Here is an 18,821-nt window from a genome sequence, read left to right as displayed (position 1 = left end):
AACTGCAGCAATATATGTAAACTAGTACAATTAGAAGGTTTAGGGCTTGCTTGGGATGGAAGTAATAATTAAGGGAGTAATAGAGATAAAATAAACTAAAAAATAGAGGGAAGAGATGGGGTTGGAGATAGAAATGGATATAAATGGGGAAATGTAATGTAATATTCCCTCCATTAAAGGAGTAATTGTTACTTACGTCCCCTTCTAAGTAATAATTACCTTCATATAGAGGTAATAATTCCTCCCTCACCTCATCTCTCCACCATCCACAACCACCACAAAGCACCAATCTCCTCCCATTTCTTCTTATTTTAGCTCTTATTACTCCCTTACTTGTTTGGATAGGAAAAAAGGAGGGAAAGGAAAGGGAGGGAAAAGGAGGGAAGAGAAAGGAAGGGGAAGGGAGGGGAGGGAGAATGGAGGAGATGATTTTCCTTCCAAATCTTACCTATGTTGGTGGGGAAATAATTTACCTTGTAGGAGGAAAATAGAGGGATCCATTTTCCCTCTCCTCCAAATCCCTCTACCTTCATCTTTCTAACCAAACAATGGATTTCTAATCCTTTTAATTCTCTCACCTCTCTTTCCCTCCAAATCCCTCAATCCAAACACACCCTTAATGATTACTCTTATTTTAGCTCTTATTACTCCTTTAATGGAGGGAATATTGCTCTAAATAGAAGTTGATAGTATTAATGGGTTAGTGCAACTATCAACTTCTATTTAGAGCAATTCCCTGCAACTGCAACTGACAGAAAACTTTAAAACAGTACGAAAAATGTCAGCATGCAAGATTTCTCAGGGCACCTTCTGTCCGCTACCTAAAGAGATTCAACTTTTCTGCCCATACTCCTTAGGGTCCAAAATCCAAATATACAGAGTAGTATATTAAATCAAGGCCGTGACACTGAAATACGTCCGTTTTATAAATGTATATATGATCACCGTGACAAGATTTTAGTATTTTTCTGTATTTTGAGGTGATATTGAGTGCATATTACGAGATTGTGTCGTGACAGTCGATACAGTGAACGTGAACGTGAACGTGACCTAAACCGAGATTATTATTGTGGTCCAACATGTACCATATACTTCCAAGGCCTTATGTGAGGTGGGGGGTCCTCTCTCTGAAAGAACCTCCTTCAAGCATTGAGAGCCACAAGAAGAAGCTAGCTAGACTCTCTTAACCCAGTACCCTTTCGCCACGTGTCGGCTGCAGGATGATTCCATCCCACTTGGATTCCTTACATATAACTCATAAAATCAGAGCACAATACAGAAGTACTAAAACATTGACAATCATCAGATAGTTCAGAAAGTCAGAAACTGTCAGAAATTCAGCAATTAAAAAGAACACAGATGTTGAAGCAGGAAGAATCAAATCATGAAGGAGTGTGGATGTGTGAGGCTTGTGATAGAGCGCCAGCCGCCTTTTTCTGTAAGGCGGATGCAGCGTCTCTCTGTGCTACCTGTGATGCTGATATCCATTCAGCTAACCCTCTTGCTAACCGCCACCACAGGGTCCCAATTTACGGGCATGACCAGAGTGGCATGATGTCCGGGGATGATTACTTGGGCGATGAGACGACTGAGGAGGGTGACGAGGATGAGGCGGCTTCTTGGCTTCTTCTGAACCAGCCTGCATCAGGTAAGACCAGCACCCACAACCATATCCACAACAACAATTACAACAATAATAACAATAATATCGGGGTGTTGGCAGGAGAGGAGGTAGACGAGTATTTGGACCTTTTCGAGTATAATACAAATGGGGATAATCATTACTGTGAGCAGTTTGATAAGCAGAAGCCGGAGTTACGCGTTACTGAGAAGAGTTGTGGAGGTGACAGTGTGGTGCCTGTTCAGAACCATATTCATTATCAGAACTTTCTGTTTGGCATGGAATGCGACTCCAAACCTGCCTACAATTACAACTCTTCGCTCGCACATTCTGTAAGTCTTCTCCTCCATCTTTCTTCTTAACATTTTCGCTTTTCATATACTCCTGTCAGTCAATTCTGTTTTAAGTTCCTGTCTCCCATACGATTATTGCAAATACCGATTCATGACTAATTAGTGTAATACAACCTCAGGTATCAGTTTCATCCCTGGATGTAATAGTAGTACCAGAATCATCAACCATGAGCGATATCTCCATGTCGCATACAAGGCAACCAAAGGGCACAATCGAATTGTTTTCAAACCCGCCTATACAAGTCCCAACCCAACTATCACCACTAGACAGGGAAGCCAGAGTGATGAGATACAGAGAAAAGAAGAAGAACAGGAAGTTTGAGAAGACAATACGTTATGCTTCAAGAAAGGCGTACGCAGAGACTAGGCCTCGGATTAAAGGCCGTTTCGCAAAGAGAACAGATGTTGAAGCAGAGATAGATCAAACGTATCCTAATGGATTTATGTCTGACTGTGGTTATGGCATTGTGCCTTCTTTCTGAGCTTAGTTAATGTAGAACGTCGTTATAAATTTTCTAAGTAATTGTTTATGTAATTTCCATACTATATTGTTAATCTCACGTCCTCTCATGTCTTTCTCTTTTCAAGTTTTTTTTGTTGTAAATTTTGTATAAATAATGATACTTTTCCGGATTCATTTAGGTTCATGCACTTAGTTAATGCCATGAATCTAGATTATTTATGCATAGTGTATGTACTATGTATCTAGATCATTCATGAATCATGCATAATGTATGTACTATGAATCTAGATCATTCATGCATGTTTATGTACTATGAATTTAGATGATTCATGCATACACTCTAGAATATGAAAGGGAACTTATAATATGAAAGGGTGCGTATCAGCTATAAATATCATGTAATACTAAAGCATTGTCATCAAATAAGATCTATCAACATTTCAATACAATCAATCAATATCAATCAAATCAAACTATTTCAATCACAAACTATTTCCTTCTCTCAAACTTATTTCTCTCCAGTTTCCCACATAAACTATTCCAAATCCCAACATTTGGCATCAGAGACATTAAAGATCTTAAAGGGCCTTTTGAATTATGGCTTCAAGTTCAAGTGTTTCTTTCCCTGCAATCCCAAACTTTGTAGGAGAAAGTTAGGTTATTGGAGTGTCAAAATGAAACTATTTTTAAAGTCTTGTGATTTATGGGTGGCTTCAAGTTCAAGTCTTTCTCTCCCTGCAATCCCAAACTTTGCAGGTGAAAGTTACGATTATTGGAGTGTCAAAATGAAACTATTTTTAAAGTCTTGTGATTTATGGGAGATTGTGGAAAAGGGTTTGGAAGCAAGAGTAGAAGGAAGTGAATATTCCGCTGCACAACTACAACAACTAAAAACTGATGAAATGAAAGATGCGAGGGCACTTTCGTATATCCATAGTGCTGTTTTGGACAGCATAACACCAAAAATCATACGGCATCATCAGCAAAAGAAGCTTGGAACATTCTTTTGGAGGAATTTTATGGGTGCGAGAAAGTAAGGATTGTAAAACTCAATAACTAAGAAGAGACTATGCAAATATAAAGATGAGAGACGACGAAAACATTAAAAAATATTCGTCAAGATTCATGGAACTTGTAAATCAGATGCAAATTTATGGAGAAAGTACTAGCGATGACACAATCGTTCCAAAGGTGCTAGTAACTCTCAATAGTAAGTTCAATATTATTGCCTCTATGATTGAAGAATTTAAAGATCTGAGTACACTCGGCACTACCAAGTTGTTTGATTGTTGGCACACGAGGAAAAATTCATCAAAAGCGATGAAAGCCCAACTGAAGGTGCTTTTCAAACTAAGCACAAATCAAAGTTACCTTATCTAAAAGAAGGTAATTGTAAACATGTGGAGGGTAAAAATAGTTCATCCACACCTGGAAAATTTCCTCCACGTGGCACTTGCGGCAAAAACAATCATTAGGAGCAAAATTGTTGGTTTAAGGGGAAACCCAAACTACAATGTAGATTTTACAAGAAGTTTGGCCATTTTGAGAAAAATTGTAAAATTAAAGCCAAACAAAACTCCCAAGATCAGTCCACCCACCAAGCAATTGAGGATCATCTATTTCAAGTTTGTCAAAGTGAAAATTCTGGAAACAAGCAAAAATAGCTCATCGACAGTGGTTGTACAAGCCATATGACTCATGATAAGAAGATTTTCACTCAACTTGATACTTCAAACAAGTCTCATGTTCGTGTGGGAAATGGAGCCGTCTTAGAGACACAAGGAAAGGGAACCATTGCGGTCCAAACTAAGAAAGGTACTAAATTTATCAATGATGATCTCTTAGTACCTGATCTTAGTGAAAACCTGTTGAATATACCTCAAATGATGCTCCATGGCTTTTCCGTAATCTTCAAAGATGAATATTGCATCATCTATGATCCACAAAAAAGGGAAATTGCTAAAATCAAAATGCAAAACAAGGCATTTTCTCTATTCTGGGATACATCTTTGGAGCAGGCTAACAAAGTCCAAAGTGATGAAACATGGCTTTGGCACAAGAGATATGGGCACTTCAACATTGCTGCGCTTAATTTCCTATACCACAAGAACATGGTGCGAAATATTCCCTCTTTGCCTCCTATCCAAAACCTGTGTGATGCATGTCAACTTGGTAAGCAACATCGCAAGCCTTTTCCTCACACAAACAACGGGAGAGCAAGGGAGAGACTTGAGCTTGTTCATTTCGATTTTTGTGGTCCCCAAAGAACTCTTTCTTTAAGCGAGAATAAGTACTTCATTTTGTTCATTGATGACTATACTCGTATGACATGGGTATATTTCATGCGTGAGAAATCAGATGTGTTCCATGTTTTTAAGAAACTCAAAGCTCTAGTGGAGACACAAACAGGGTGTAAGATGAAAAGAATCAGATCGGACAGAGGAAAGTAATATACTTCCTCCCAGTTTGATAAATTTTGTGAAGACGAGGGTGTGGAGCATCAACTCAAGGAATTCTATTGAAGCGTAACGTAAAAGCTCCGACTCTTTTTATTTCTGCGTCGGCAGCAGTTACTTGCAGCAGAAAGAGCTCCCGAACCTTAAAAACAGTGATGGGTCGAAGCTACATACGTGGCATGTGAGACAAGGATTCCTCGCCAAAAGCCTTCGTTCTACTAATAGATAATGGAGTTTCAGAAAGAAAAAACAGAACATCCATGGAGATGGCTCGTTGCATGCTCGTAGAGAAAAATTTGCCAAAGAAATTTTGGGCAGAGGCCGTATACTTCGGTCTATTTGCTAAACAGACTCCCTACTAAAGCTATTCAAGGAGTGACTCCAATTGAAGCTTGGAGTGGGATTAAGCCCACAGCCAAACATCTTCGAGTATTTGGATCTGTCTGTTATGTTCACATTCCATCTTAAAAGAGGACCAAGTTGGATGAAAAAGCCGAGAAGGGAATTTGTCTTGGCTATGGCACACAGCCAAAGGGCTACCGAATTTTCAACATCAATACTGAGAAAATTATCAGCAGCAGAGATATGGAGTTCGATGAAAATTCTATGTGGACTTGGGAAGAAGAGAAAGTTGAACGAAGAAGTGTAATATTTGAAGATTCTGGTTCATCTCCTTAAGAGCCAGTAGAGTGTATACCAAGCACTCGTCGCAGCGCTTGTAACACACTACCACCTCTTATTTTACACCATACAATAATGATTTAGAGCCATCATCTCCTCATTCTAGTGATGAGAATGCTACAGGTCCACGAGGAAAGAAATCTTTATCTCAAATCTATCAAAATTGTCTTATTGTTCATTTGGATCCCGAGTTGTGTGAATCATGCTATTTTGCAACTAATGAACCAAATAACTATGAGGAAGCTGCCAAGACCAAAGAATGGCAGGAGGCCATGAAAAATGAGATTGACATGATCATTAAAAATAACACTTGGGAACTTGTTGATCCACCTCAAGATAGGAAGGTGATCAGCGCCAAATGGGTTTATAAGACCAAATTAAATCCTGATGGCACAATCAACAAATATAAAGCGAGAAGTGTTGTCAAAGGCTATGCACAAGAAGCCGGGGTTGATTATGCAGACACTTTTGCTCCGGTAGCAAGACTTGACACCGTCAAAACTCTTATCGCGTTGGCAGCACAGAAGAATTGGAAAATATATCAGTTTGATGCTTTCAAGGAGGAGATGAAGAAAATGTTCAAAAATCCAGATAAGGGCTGACTCAAGCTTGGAGTTTGGACAAAAGTCTCAAGAAGGAGTGTTAAAATAATGAGACTTTTCCAGATTCATTTAGGTTCATACACTTAATACCATGAATCTAGATTATTTATGCATAGTGTATGTACTATGTATCTAGATCATTCATGAATAATGCATAATGTATGTACTATGAATCTAGATCATTCAAGCATATGTATGTACTATGAATCTAGATGATTCATGCATACACCCTAGAATATGAAAGGGAACTTAGAATATGAAAGGGTGCGTATCACCTATAAATACCATGTAATACTAAGGCATTGTAATCAAATAAGATCTATCAACATATCAATACAATTAATCGATATCGATCAAATCAAACTATTTCAATCACAAACTATTTCCTTCTCTGAAACTTATTTCTCTCAACTTTCCCACATAAACTATCCCAAATCCCAACATAAAGTAATTTTTTTTGATAAAATCCCTTAGTTTATCATGACTTCTTCTCATATAAACTGTAGTTCACAAGTCAACAATTGTGCTAGTATTCAAAGGATTTTGCGATGTTATCTACGTTAATTGGTGAAGTCATGAGTGATGGTGTTCATGACCTATGTTCGAGTTGAGAAAAATAATTTCAAAGGATTTTTACAAATTAGAAAAATGATGTCATGACTAAATAGTAAATCACAAACTCGCATAATATACTTTTTTTTGGTGTAATTATTTTGATGCTGACCAGATTTAAACCCAGGTCATGAGCAATTACCTCTCATAATTTTTAAGCCACATTCTACATGTGCGATAAATCAATCGGTAATATAATCTAAGAGTTTTTTTTTTGCTTTTTACCACCTATTGAATCCTAAAATTTACAAATTACCATGAGTTCATCTTTATTCTTTACTAATTTTTTTATTTTTTATCACCTATTTTATATTATGTTGATGGGTTTTCTTATTTATCGTCTCGCTTACATTTTATTGACTCTCTCTTATTTACAATGACCAAACTACCCCTTACCAAATATTATAACACACTCTCACCCTCTGCCTCGTACACTTCTACAATCGGTCGACCTCCAACCCCAATCTAATTAAAGTTTATCTATCTAGGGTTCATCTTTTTTTTGGGCAATTGAAGGCAAGTTCTCCGTTTTTTTCTTCCTGCGATTTTGTTTTGAATTTCTTGGAATGCAACTACAATTAGGCTCGCCTGTTAATTGTTCACCGTCTTTTTATTTCTTTATTGTCTGATTCTTGGTTATTATACTGAAGTTTGTCGTTTTTAATGTCCGAGACTTAATAAACTCAATTATTTCTAAGTTAATTTTCTTATTGATTCAACAAATTATGGTGTATTTATCCTCTTAATTCCACATTTTCTGGGGAAGTTATCTTATCAATTCATCAATTTCCCTGTTATTTCTCTTCTTAATTCAACAATTTATGGCTTTAAATTTTCTTAAGTCAACAATTTCTGTCTTTTATACCTGTTTATTACACTCAATATCAGGTATAATGTCTTCATCAAGTGAAAGCAAGTACAAATGTGGACTCCCTATTGTTCTTAGGAAATCATGGATACCAGACAATCCGGGGAGGAGATTTGAGGGATGCAAAAAGTTCAAGCCCCATGTTGAATGAGGGTGTGATCACTTCAAGTGGTTTGATCAAGAAGTAATTTTAATCGAATTAGTTCAACATCAGTTAAGATGATTATATAATGAAATGCGGAAGAAATTACCTGAAATTTGATTTGACAATGGGGATGATGAGGTTGTATAATTGTGTTTAGAGTTAATGAGGAATATGTGTTCAGTGAAATAACGAGGGAGAGAGTGAGTGAAATAGATGAGAGGTAGTTTGGTCATTGTAAATAATAGAGAGTCGATAAAATGTAAGCGAGACGATAAATAAGAAAACCCGTCAACATGATGCAAAATAGGCGGTAAAAAGCAAAAAACCTAGGTGGTTATTGCTAAAGATGCTCATTAGATAGTAATTTGTAAACTTTAGGACTCAATAGGTGGTAAAAAATTTTAAAACTCTATAATCAAATGAGTAATACTTCGTACTTGGGTGGAGTCTAGTGGTTAAAACTTGGGTGAAATTCCCAGGAGACCAAGGTTCAAGCCTCCCCAAGAGCAAAATCTTGTTAAGCATTCTTAGCCCGAGTCCATGCCTAATAGACTTTAAGTCTGTCACCCTTGGGTGGCTTACCTGAGGGTTTAACCAGTGCGCACCAAAGGTAGCGGCTGCAAGTTCCCTCGTCACAAAAAAAAAAAAAAAAAAAAAAAAACTTTTTTACTTCGTATTTCTAGGTTAATCCGTCTTTTGAGAGACTTATTTTTAATTTATGGGAGCATAAGTACTAGACCTGGCAAACAGATCAGGCCGTGTCCGTGCCAACATCAAACAGGTCACCACTACCCTAACCCGGCCTACTTACATAAACAGGTCATTTGTCTCAACCATAACTCAACCCATTTAATTTTTCTATAACCCAACCCGACCTGTTTAACCCATTTATTTTAATTAGGTCATTTTTTACCCACTTAACCCGTTTTAACCAATAAACTAATAAAATAAATTAAGCTTTATAGCCTATTATCCCAACAAAGATGAACAAAATGTTTTCTTGTCAGTTGTTTGGTTTGATTATTGACAACCTAAATATATTATGAGACTTTTAAATAAATGAGTTATTTGTGTCAGGTTCGTTGAGAAAAAGTTCAACCCTAATCCGAGCCATTTAAGTTTCGTGTCGTGTCTGTGTTAGCCCAATTACTTAAATGGGTAAGAACGTCTTAATCCTAACCCGCTAACTTCGTGTCAGATTTGTATTGTATTTTCGAGTCGTGTCAATGCTTCAAAATATACTGCTGCATCTTTCGCTTGGAAAGGAGTTGTTAAAAACACTTACCTACTTCGGGATGGAATTGCTTGGAAATTTGGGAATGGAAAATTGATTAATATAAAAAATGATGCTTGGATCCTTGGTAATAAGCCTTGCTTTAAGCCTAATTTTCAATCTTAAGATTTCAGTTTTGCGGACCTTCTGATTGACCCATCTCGCTGGAACATACAAAATGTTTTTAAATATTTTCACTCCGAGTCCACAAAGAAAATTTGTTCAATTGAGCTTCCTTTTGAGCCTATGGATGATTACATTTGCTGGAAATCCACTGAAGATGGAAGGTATTCTTCTTGTTCCGGGTACTAGTTACTTTTGAAAAACAGTTTGCCCTGAGTTGCTTCTTCCTTTTCTCATGTTGATCGGGATTTTCATTGGTCTTCGATTTGGCACCTCCCTTGTGAGCCGCATATTAAGCTTTTCCTTTGCAAAATTGTTCACTGTATCTTGCCTACTGCGGATGTTTTAATTCGTCGAGGAATGCCAGTCAATCCAATTTTCTCTTTTTGTCATAAGGATGGTGAGACTTTGAGCCACCTTTTTCGTGACTTTGACATTATCAAACGTGTTTGGGCTGCGAGTTTACTTGGAATTCGCTCTGATGTAAGTTCCCATGTCTCATTTGGTAGCTGGTTTCAAATTTTTTTCGCTACTTATTTCGCTTTGGAGATATTAACAACCAACAACTTCTATATTTTCCTCTTACTCTCTATGCAATCTGAAAGCATAGGAATAACGTGATTTTTGGAGAAGAAATTGTTTGCCCTGATGAGATTCTCCGAGAGATTGATCTTCTTTCTAAACAACCGCATGTATTCAATTCCAATATTAAAGCCCTTGATCAATCTTCCTGCCGACTTGAAGATTTCTGCTTCCATTCCTATTTTATGCATCACTTTTCTCACTACTTTCGGGTGGAGATTGTCTTCAGCAACAACACTTTGGCGTTTCGTTTAAAGTTTACAGAAATGGTCATCTCACTCATGAAGTGCTGCAATGTTTTTGCTCTTCCCGTCTTCAAATCAATATTATGGCTCTGATTGAGGCTATGACTTTTGCCTCTGCTTTCAGACTCGAAAACGTACTTTTCCAAATCTACAGCATCCGACTTCTACGTTTAATGCGTGCTTCCAGCTCGTCTTGTGTTTCCATTACTTTATCTAGTAGTATTAGTCGTATTAAGTTTTTCCTTAGTTGTAATCATACTTGGTATGGTGACCGTATCGTGTAATTTGGCTTGGTTTTATACTAGTACACACTTGTCTAAAAAAAGACTACGAGTACACTACTTTTTTTTTCCAATAGAAGCTTGTTAATCTGGATTAACGGTTTCAGGTCCAAAATGGGAGTTGGGCCTAACTCCTGAATGTATGTGATATATAGTCACTAAAAACTAGGCCTATGTTTTGTATGTGCGTCAAAGTGTTATGAGTCAGCCTAAATTGAGAAAAAAAATTCTTAAGAGTTGACTTGTGAACAATGATGGCCCAAGGTCCTAAGTCCTAACCCCTTGTATTGTATTGCTCGTGCGTTGCACGGATTCTAAAATAATTGGCTAAATGTACGTCGTGTAGGGACTTTTAGCCTTGTGTAAAGGGGATTGTAGCACAATTTTAATTTTAATGGTAACATAATTTGATTGACGCTCATAATTGTTTCAACATGTGATTTTATTATCTAAACTAATTGACACTTAGATGACACATTTTTTTTCTCTTTTCGATAGTAGTTTTGAGAGGTTTAGTTGGTAAACAAAAGAAAAATGACTATCCATCTGTATTGCATGTGTTACATACAATATGTGTTGGAGTATGTGTCCTCAACAATAGTGCGATCACATTATTGAAACTCGTAATAAGAATACGTAAAGGGATGATTCTTTTTACAAGTCATCTGGTCAACATTAATCGGTAATGATTGACTGACTAGAGTAATTAAGATGTTATATTACTAAAATATATTGTTTATGAAACAATTAAAAATAAGAATGAACAGTTAATTATAATTGTAATATGTTGTAGATTATATTAACATGGACCATTTTATTTACTTGTAATTGTGAATTACTAGTCAATTATTGTATATAATTAAATTAATATATGTAATGATATTTAATTATTAAATATGCATTAATAATATTAATAACATGTTACATGTCACATGTCACATGTCACACATTATATGACAAAATGACAAATTGACAAAAATAAAATGGACTCAATATTTCATGAAAACCGGTTTTATGAGGGAAATGGGAAGAATTGGTTGAATTGTTTTAATTAGTGGAAAACACTATGATTATGATTCTAACCTAATCTACACCCAAACTTATTTTGATAAGAACAATTCTAAAATGGCAAGAGCATGCATTGGCTCTCCTCTCCCCAGTAGAGGCCACCGGTTTTCCCCTTCCTTTATACAATAAGAATGGTTCTTATTTTCATTATTCATTCTTACACAATTCCATACTTCTTACTCCTCTTTCTTCTCTAAAATAAGTTTTAGAAAATAAATTGTTCTAATATCTAATATACATATTACTAGAAGTAGTAATACAAATATTATTAGATTATATTTTAAGGATGGCTACTAAAGTAATCTAGTCAATTATTTAGTAGTTTTAAGGAGATTGTCTTGGTGCAACTAATAGGAGGTTCTCATACTATTGGGACTAAAGGAATCATCCATTATTTTTAGCTCAAGAACAAGTAAGAAAGGTGATCTTACTTGTGCCCCAAATCCGATTTTCGCATTGTAAGAAGTTTTCTTATTAATCTTTGTTTTAATTTTGTTATGAATGCATAAGAGCAGTATCTAGTTTAATGAGTAAATTAGATCTATTATTAAAATAGTTTAATTAGAGGGTTGTAGAATCCTTTCAAGTGGTATCAGAGCAGATGGTTGTTGCATGCATAATCGGTTATTGTTTTTCCGAATTAAAAGTATAACATATAAAACTAGAAATTTGTGATTTATGAAGATAAAAGCAACGAAATTTTTGCATGTTATATATTCTGGTCCTAAAATGAATTTAGGTCATATTGATGATTTATGGTAATTTATGGCTCATTTTAATAATTTTTAGTAATTTTATTATATTTTATTAAGTAAAATGATAATTAAAGTGCTAAAATTAGTTAGACTCAGTTTATGACCTTGAAACTTTTATATTACCTCATATGCATATTTTACTTATTGTATGTAAAAATTCGTATTAATGTGATTAATATTGCATGATTTATGATTTTTATGAGATAAAAATGTAATAAATGGATGTAAAATGGTTAAAATTAGTTAAACTTCGAAACAGGCCATGAAATTTTAATATGTTTTCACATTCACATTTTACTCACTGTGTGTAAAATTTGAGATAAACACGATTCATTTTTCATGATTTATGAATTTTTAGTGTAAAAATGACATAAATAGTGATTATTTTAGCAAAAATAGATAAAATAAATTACATGACATGAGAAAATTATTATAGGTTGCATAATTATCCCACATTTCAGATCTAAAGTTGGAACATTGATTAGATTAATTTTCATGAGGACCGTATTCTCCATCGTAAACTTCTTCCATCACCTTCTGTGCCTATGAATGATCAAGGCAACGCAAGATGACACCAAGAGGTGTTCTTTTGTACAATTCTCCTTGCATGAGGAGGTATTGAGAGCCTAGTTGGCGTATTGCGCGTTGTCCCCTCTTATCCATATCTGGTGGGTATGTACCATTGAGTTTGAAGTTTAGAATGGCTTGGAACCAGGGTTCTTCTGGGCTTTCTTCTTCATCTGTAAGGTGGTGTACATAGGCTGGTTCTGACTGTCGTTCGATGCATAAAGGCATTTCGACCATGTTGTCCGACATATTGATCAAGGCTGAAAGTTTCGCAAGAGCGTCTGCAAATTAATTTTCTTCACGAGGTAGGTGTAAATAAGTGACCTGATCGATGAATTGGGCGACTTGATCTATCCTAGCCTGATAAGGTGCTAGACTTCACTTCGAATTTTCCAAGAACCTGTAACTTGGTTAATGATCAAGGAGGAGTCTCCGTGAACTCGAAGATTCTTAATGCCTAAACTTACTGCTGCTTGTAGACCGATGAGGCCAGCTTCATATTCAGCTACATTATTTGTCACCTCGAGGTCGAGTTTGACAGAAAGTGGTGTATGCTCGCCTTCAGGGAAATGAGCAACACTCCTATCCCAAACCCTCTTAAATTCGATGCTCCATCAAAATAAAGGTCGCACGAGTCTACACTGGTCTATAGGATATCCTCGTCTGGAAATGACCACATGTCTATTGCTTGGGTATTGTTGATAGGATTATCTGCAAAAAAACTCGGCAATGGCACGCCCTTTTATGACTTTCAGAGGTACGTACTTGAGATCGAACTCTGAGAGCATTAAGGTCCACCTTGCCAAACGTCCGTTGAGAACGGGTTTCTCGAAGAGGTATTTGACGGGATCCATTTTAGAATACAATCTGACAGAGTAGCTAAGCATGTAGTGGCGTAGCTTCTTTGTTGCCCACACAAGAGCGAGGCATGTATTTTCGAGAGGCGTGTATTTACACTCGTATTCTAAGAACTTCTTACTAAGGTAGTAGATAGCTCTTTCTTCTTTTTCAACAGTCTGTGCGAGCATAGCCCCCATGGCTGTTTTGGTGACTGTGAGATTTAAACCAAGAGGTTGATCTCGTTGGGGAGGCATCAGCACTGGTGGCTTAGCTAATATCTCCTTAATCCTGTCAAACGCCTTTTGACAGTCGTCGTCCCATATGGTATGATCTGTTATCTTGAGCTTTTTGAAAATAGGTTCGCAGATCATAGTGAGTTTCGATATGAATCGGCTTATATACTGTACTTTGCCCAGAAATCCTCTAACCTCCTTCTCCGTTTGGGGTTGTGGCATTTCGATTAAAGCTTTGATCTTGGATGGATCAATTTCTATTCCCCTATGTCTGACGACATAACCCAGAAGCTTGCCTGACGTTACTCCAAGTGCACATTTCAGAGGATTGAGCCTCATGTTGTACTTTCGCAGTCTTAGAAAGAATTTGCGAAGGTTATCGATGTGCCATTTTCTATCTTTGGATTTGACAATCATATCATCCACGTACACTTTTACTTCTTTATGCATCATGTCATGTAGCAATGTGGTCGCAGTGTGCTGATATGTAGCTCCTGCATTAATTAGCCCAAATGGCATAACTGTATAACAATATGTGCCCCATTGAGTGATGAAGGCTGTCTTATGCATATCTTCTATGGCCATCTTAATCTGATTATATCCTACATACCCATCCATGAAGGATAACAACGCGTGATCTGCTGTATTATCTACCAATATGTCGATGTGTGGTAGAGGGAAGTCGTCCTTGAGACTCGCTTTGTTCAAGTCTATGAAATCAACACAAACCCGGATTCTCCCATCCTTTTTAGGTACGGGGACTATGTTAGCCACCCAGTCTGAATACTCGGAAACTTTGATGAACCCAGCTTTGAATTGCTTATCGACTTCTTCTTTGATCTTAAGAGCCCAATCGGTCCTCATCCGACGGAGCTTCTGTTTTACAGTTTGAAACCTGGTTTGATTGGAATTCGATGTTCTGCAATATCCCCGTAGATCCCTGGCATATCTTTGTAAGACCAAGCGAAAACGTCCTTGAAATCGTGTAGGAGATCGATGAAATTGGCTCTTTCAGTTGGGTTTAAGGTCGTCCCTATCATAAGTTCTTGGGGTTCTAGTTCAGTTACTACGTTAATGGGTTCGGTGTTTTCTATAACTGGTACCCCTTCGCCCTCTTGTAGTATTTTTTTAACTATATAGGGAGGTAATTAGACTGAGTCTGGGTCAGGATCATCCTCATTATTATCGTAAATAGAATTGCATTCAGTAAAACACAAAGAGTAAGCAGAATCTGATTTATTCATTTTAGATTTTGAAAATAGCTGAAACAAAGAAGTCATCTGTTCAGTAGTCAGTGGCGGTAAAGGGACAGCTGCTGGGGCATTTCCCAAGCTACTGTTACTATTTGATGCTATGCTAGGAGAAACAAGGGGATGGGGAGTGACGACAGAAAAAGACTCTCTAGCGACTTCTCTAGACTCACACTTCGATTCCGATTCCGACTCCGACTCGAATTCGTTGTCTTCGGGTTCTCCTTTGAACATCTCTCTTTCTCCAGTAGTGACTTTGAAAAGCTTTCCTTGGTTGTTAGTCCACTTGATTGACTCTCATCCTTTTTGCTGATTTGGGTTGGTGTCAGTGATCAATGCCGTGAGGTTAAAATGGTCATCTTGAAATATCATGGTAATGATCTCATCCTACGCAGCTCTGATGAACCGGTCTTCCCCAAATAGAAGGCTAACAGCTTGTTCGTCTAAACAAGGTGTTTGACGAGTTTTGACGGTAGGAACCGTTTCTGAAAGGATGAAGTAGCAATCGTGGAAGACCTCGATTCCAGCTAGTTTTATTCCATTATAATGCTAAGGTTCAGGAAACCCATGAAAGTACTCTTGACTCCCCTCCCTAACAAAGTATCCATTTAGGGTAGGGAGATAGGGTCGCATCTGGATTCCTCTATCTTTACGATTTTGTAATTGAGTAAGCATTTATAAGGCTTATATTTTCGTGGGCTTGTATCCCAATCCTAATGGTATCCTTTGAGAGTTTTCTTCTTTGTAAGGCGCAAAGGTATTCATCTTGGTGGGGTTTAATGGCATTCCTGGGAAGTAACCCTGGGGCTTGAGTATGATGTTGACCATCAAATTGGAGTATGGGTTGAAGTATAGAGGTGCGAGTTCGCTCTCTATGAGATTTATGCTCTGAAATCCTCCAAGCTCATATACTGGGTCTGTGACCACTTGGTTGCTTGACATTTTCTCTATCACAGCCTTGATAGGTGACGAAGTGATCGTCACTACTTTGCCATCTAGAGGAATTTTTATCTTCTGGTGCAAGGTGGATGTTACCGCTTTGGAAGTGTGAATCCAAGGTCTTCCCAGAAGTGTATTGAAGGATGCCTCGATGTCCACTATCTGAAAATTAACCTTTCGCTCGATTGGTCCTCTGGCTATAGTGAGGTTGATTAGCCTTACTACTTTACGTCGTGTTCCATCGTATGCTCGAACACCTTGGTTGGTAGGAGTCCAATCTGACTCTTTCATGCCCAACTTATGTGCTACCTTTAGTGGTATGATGTTGAATGCAGAGCCATCATCCACTAAAGTCATTGGTACGTTCTTCTTTAAGCATGTGACTGTGATATATAGAGCGAGGTTATGACTGGCGCCGAAAGGAGGCAAATCCTCATCTGAAAAAGTAACTGGGTTACTTAGCTTAACTGAGTCATAGAAGACCAAGTTGACTACGTCATCAAGCGTAGAGTTGTGCGATACGTTCCTTTTAGCCAATGCTTGTAGTAAAGCTTGGCGATGGGTAAATGAACTCGCAACTAATTACCAGACTGAAAGATCAGCCTTTGTCTTTTGTAGTTGTTTTAGTAAGTGGTCAGTAGATGTATCTTCGCCATCATTTAGTGTGATCACATTGGTGTTAGTAACTGGACCATTGATGGTAGGACCGTTCTGAGAGACATTTTGATATGGACGCCCTGAGCGAGTAAGGTGGTCTATATCTTGTTATTCACTAGCCTTGACTATATCCTCACTAACCTTGACTAGATAATGTTCTGTGAGGTATTCATCTTCATCGTCATCGGCCCATATTTCGTTGACGATACTGAGTTCTCTCAACCTGATGATTTCAGCTTCTAGACTGATTATTTGCTTAACTAGATTGTCAACTACTGCGATTACCTCTTGCATCATAGATTCTTGAGACATAATTGGAGTTAGTGGCACGTTTCCCTTAGGTGTGGCGTTTGGATCATGTAGGGATGCCACTACAGCTTCTAGTTCTGAAACTTTCCTACTTACACTCTTTGCCCATGCGATAAAATCGTCAATGGTAGGAGAGATGGTAGAATAGCTCCCCTCCTCTTCTAATACATGAATCTCATCCTAGACTAGAGAAATGAGGTGTGAACAATCCAAGGTGGATTCTTCATCTGTGATCATCAGAACTCCAAGAGGATTCTGAATATTGTTAGGCTTACCTCCGGGAGGTATGGGTAAACGACCATCTTCAATCATATCCTGGATGACATCTTTCAATTTGAAGAATCTCTATGTATCGTGTTCTTTGCCTCTATGATATTCACAGTACGCATTCTCGTCCCATGATTTAGATTTCTTCTCCGGGTCAGGCGTAGGTCCTATAGGTTGGATCTTACCTTGTTTCATGAGCCTTTTCAGAGCGTTGGAATATGAATCACCAATGTTCGTGAATTTCCTTGGTGGGTTATTATTCTTAGATGATTTGACAAGGTTAACCTCATCGGTCTTGCTGGTGGAGCCATAAGAACGACTCGTTGAACCCTAGTATCCGCGACCTACTATTTTGGATAAGAGCCCCTTTCGGATGTCGTCTTCAATTCTTGTTCCTAGCACAGTCAAGTCTTTGAAAGACTTTATATTTTGGTATCTCAAATAGTTTGCATAAATAGGTCTCAAATTATCCACGAACTTTTACACAAGAGTGGCTTCATCTGGGTGTTCAACAAGTTCTGTGCTAGTCTTCCTCCACCTACTTAGGAAGTCGGTGAAGCCTTCTTTCTCATTTTGCGTAAGAATCTCTAGAGTGCGTATATTGACTTGTATTTCGGCATTATCCGCATATTGTTTAGTGAATTCAATTGCGGCATCATCCCAAGTGGCAATTTTCTTGTGCTCCAAAGAATAGAACCATTGCTTAGGAATAGTGTCGAGAGATGAAGGAAAGATCCTTAGGAACATCTTGGGTTTGATGCCTTTGATACACATATAATCTTTGAAGGCACGTATGTGGTTCAAAGAATTTTCAAGCCCTTTGAACTTTGGGATGTCAGTCATGTTGAAGTTGGTAGGCAGTTGGGCATTTACCGCCTCATACTTGCGATTATTCTCCCTGTAGATGTCATCTCCCTTAAGGTACATTAGTTGCTCTTCCAAGTATTGGAGTCGCTTTTCAGCTTCAGAAGGACCTAGTGGGGAGTTCACTTCTTGTTGTCCAACAAAGGGTGGAAGGTTATCATGCACACTCGTGTCAGGGACATCATTCTCTGCAGGAGGAAGTCTAGTTTCTAAAGCAACAATTCGGCCTTCAGTAGCATTAAGGTGAGCATAACCTTGGTCTTGGCTTGTTTGGAGACGGACGAGCGCAGCTAGGATTAGATTATTAACATTTTGGGGTTGTCCATTAACACTTGCGTGACTAGTTCTAGGCATCTTGGAAACTGGGGATTTAAGAGATCGATAACGAATCAAAATACGATCGACCATTTTAGCACACTTACTCAAAAAAGACTCGACTTGTGAAGTGGGAGTGTGCCACTGTGTTAAGTGAGGTTTGAAAATGGCAAATTTTGAAATGTTTATCCTAGGCAACTGTAGTGTAGTTGAGTGCTGACTCGAGGTGAGTTTTTGAAATGGGTTTTGTGGCCCGAATTTTGACTGGACATTTGGATAGAGTTTCGACTTATTTTGCGCTATTTTAGGCCACTTTTGAAATATTTACATTTTAAAAGGGATTTTGATTTTACAGAAATCTCGTCATGGTTTTTTGTTTACAAAATGGTGATCACGTATACGGTACAACCATTCATACAGGTATTATAACGGCATGCTGAGTGTATTTAAAG

The 18,821-nt window shown here is 37.7% G+C and overlaps 1 protein-coding gene across 2 annotated transcripts; it reads left to right on the top strand.

The window, feature by feature from the left end:
* Positions 1-1,264: 1,264 nt before the first annotated feature.
* Positions 1,265-2,612, top strand: LOC141634299 (zinc finger protein CONSTANS-LIKE 2-like). Of its 2 annotated transcripts, XM_074446518.1 has the most exons (3): positions 1,265-1,648; positions 1,724-1,953; positions 2,094-2,612. In XM_074446518.1, the coding sequence occupies exons 1-3, from the start codon at positions 1,360-1,362 to the stop codon at positions 2,454-2,456; spliced, it is 882 nt and encodes a 293-aa protein (XP_074302619.1). In that variant the 5' UTR covers positions 1,265-1,359; the 3' UTR covers positions 2,457-2,612. The 2 variants fall into 2 exon arrangements, with proteins under 2 accessions (XP_074302619.1, XP_074302618.1); XM_074446517.1 differs by having other exon boundaries at positions 1,273-1,953.
* The last annotated feature ends 16,209 nt before the right edge of the window (positions 2,613-18,821 follow it).

Source organism: Silene latifolia, chromosome Y, assembly GCF_048544455.1.
Source record: "Silene latifolia isolate original U9 population chromosome Y, ASM4854445v1, whole genome shotgun sequence".
In the NCBI taxonomy this organism is placed as follows: Eukaryota; Viridiplantae; Streptophyta; class Magnoliopsida; order Caryophyllales; family Caryophyllaceae; genus Silene; species Silene latifolia.
The sequence above is the reverse complement of the archived record's forward strand: the minus strand, read 5'-3'. Positions and strand labels throughout refer to the sequence as shown.

Coding starts and splice junctions, on each gene's coding strand:
- LOC141634299 (XM_074446517.1), top strand. CDS start 1,360: ATGTTGAAGCAGGAAGAATCAAATCATGAAGGAGTGTGGATGTGTGAG. Junction 1,954..2,093: donor ACTCTTCGCTCGCACATTCT/GTAAGTCTTCTC, acceptor ATACAACCTCAG/GTATCAGTTTCATCCCTGGA.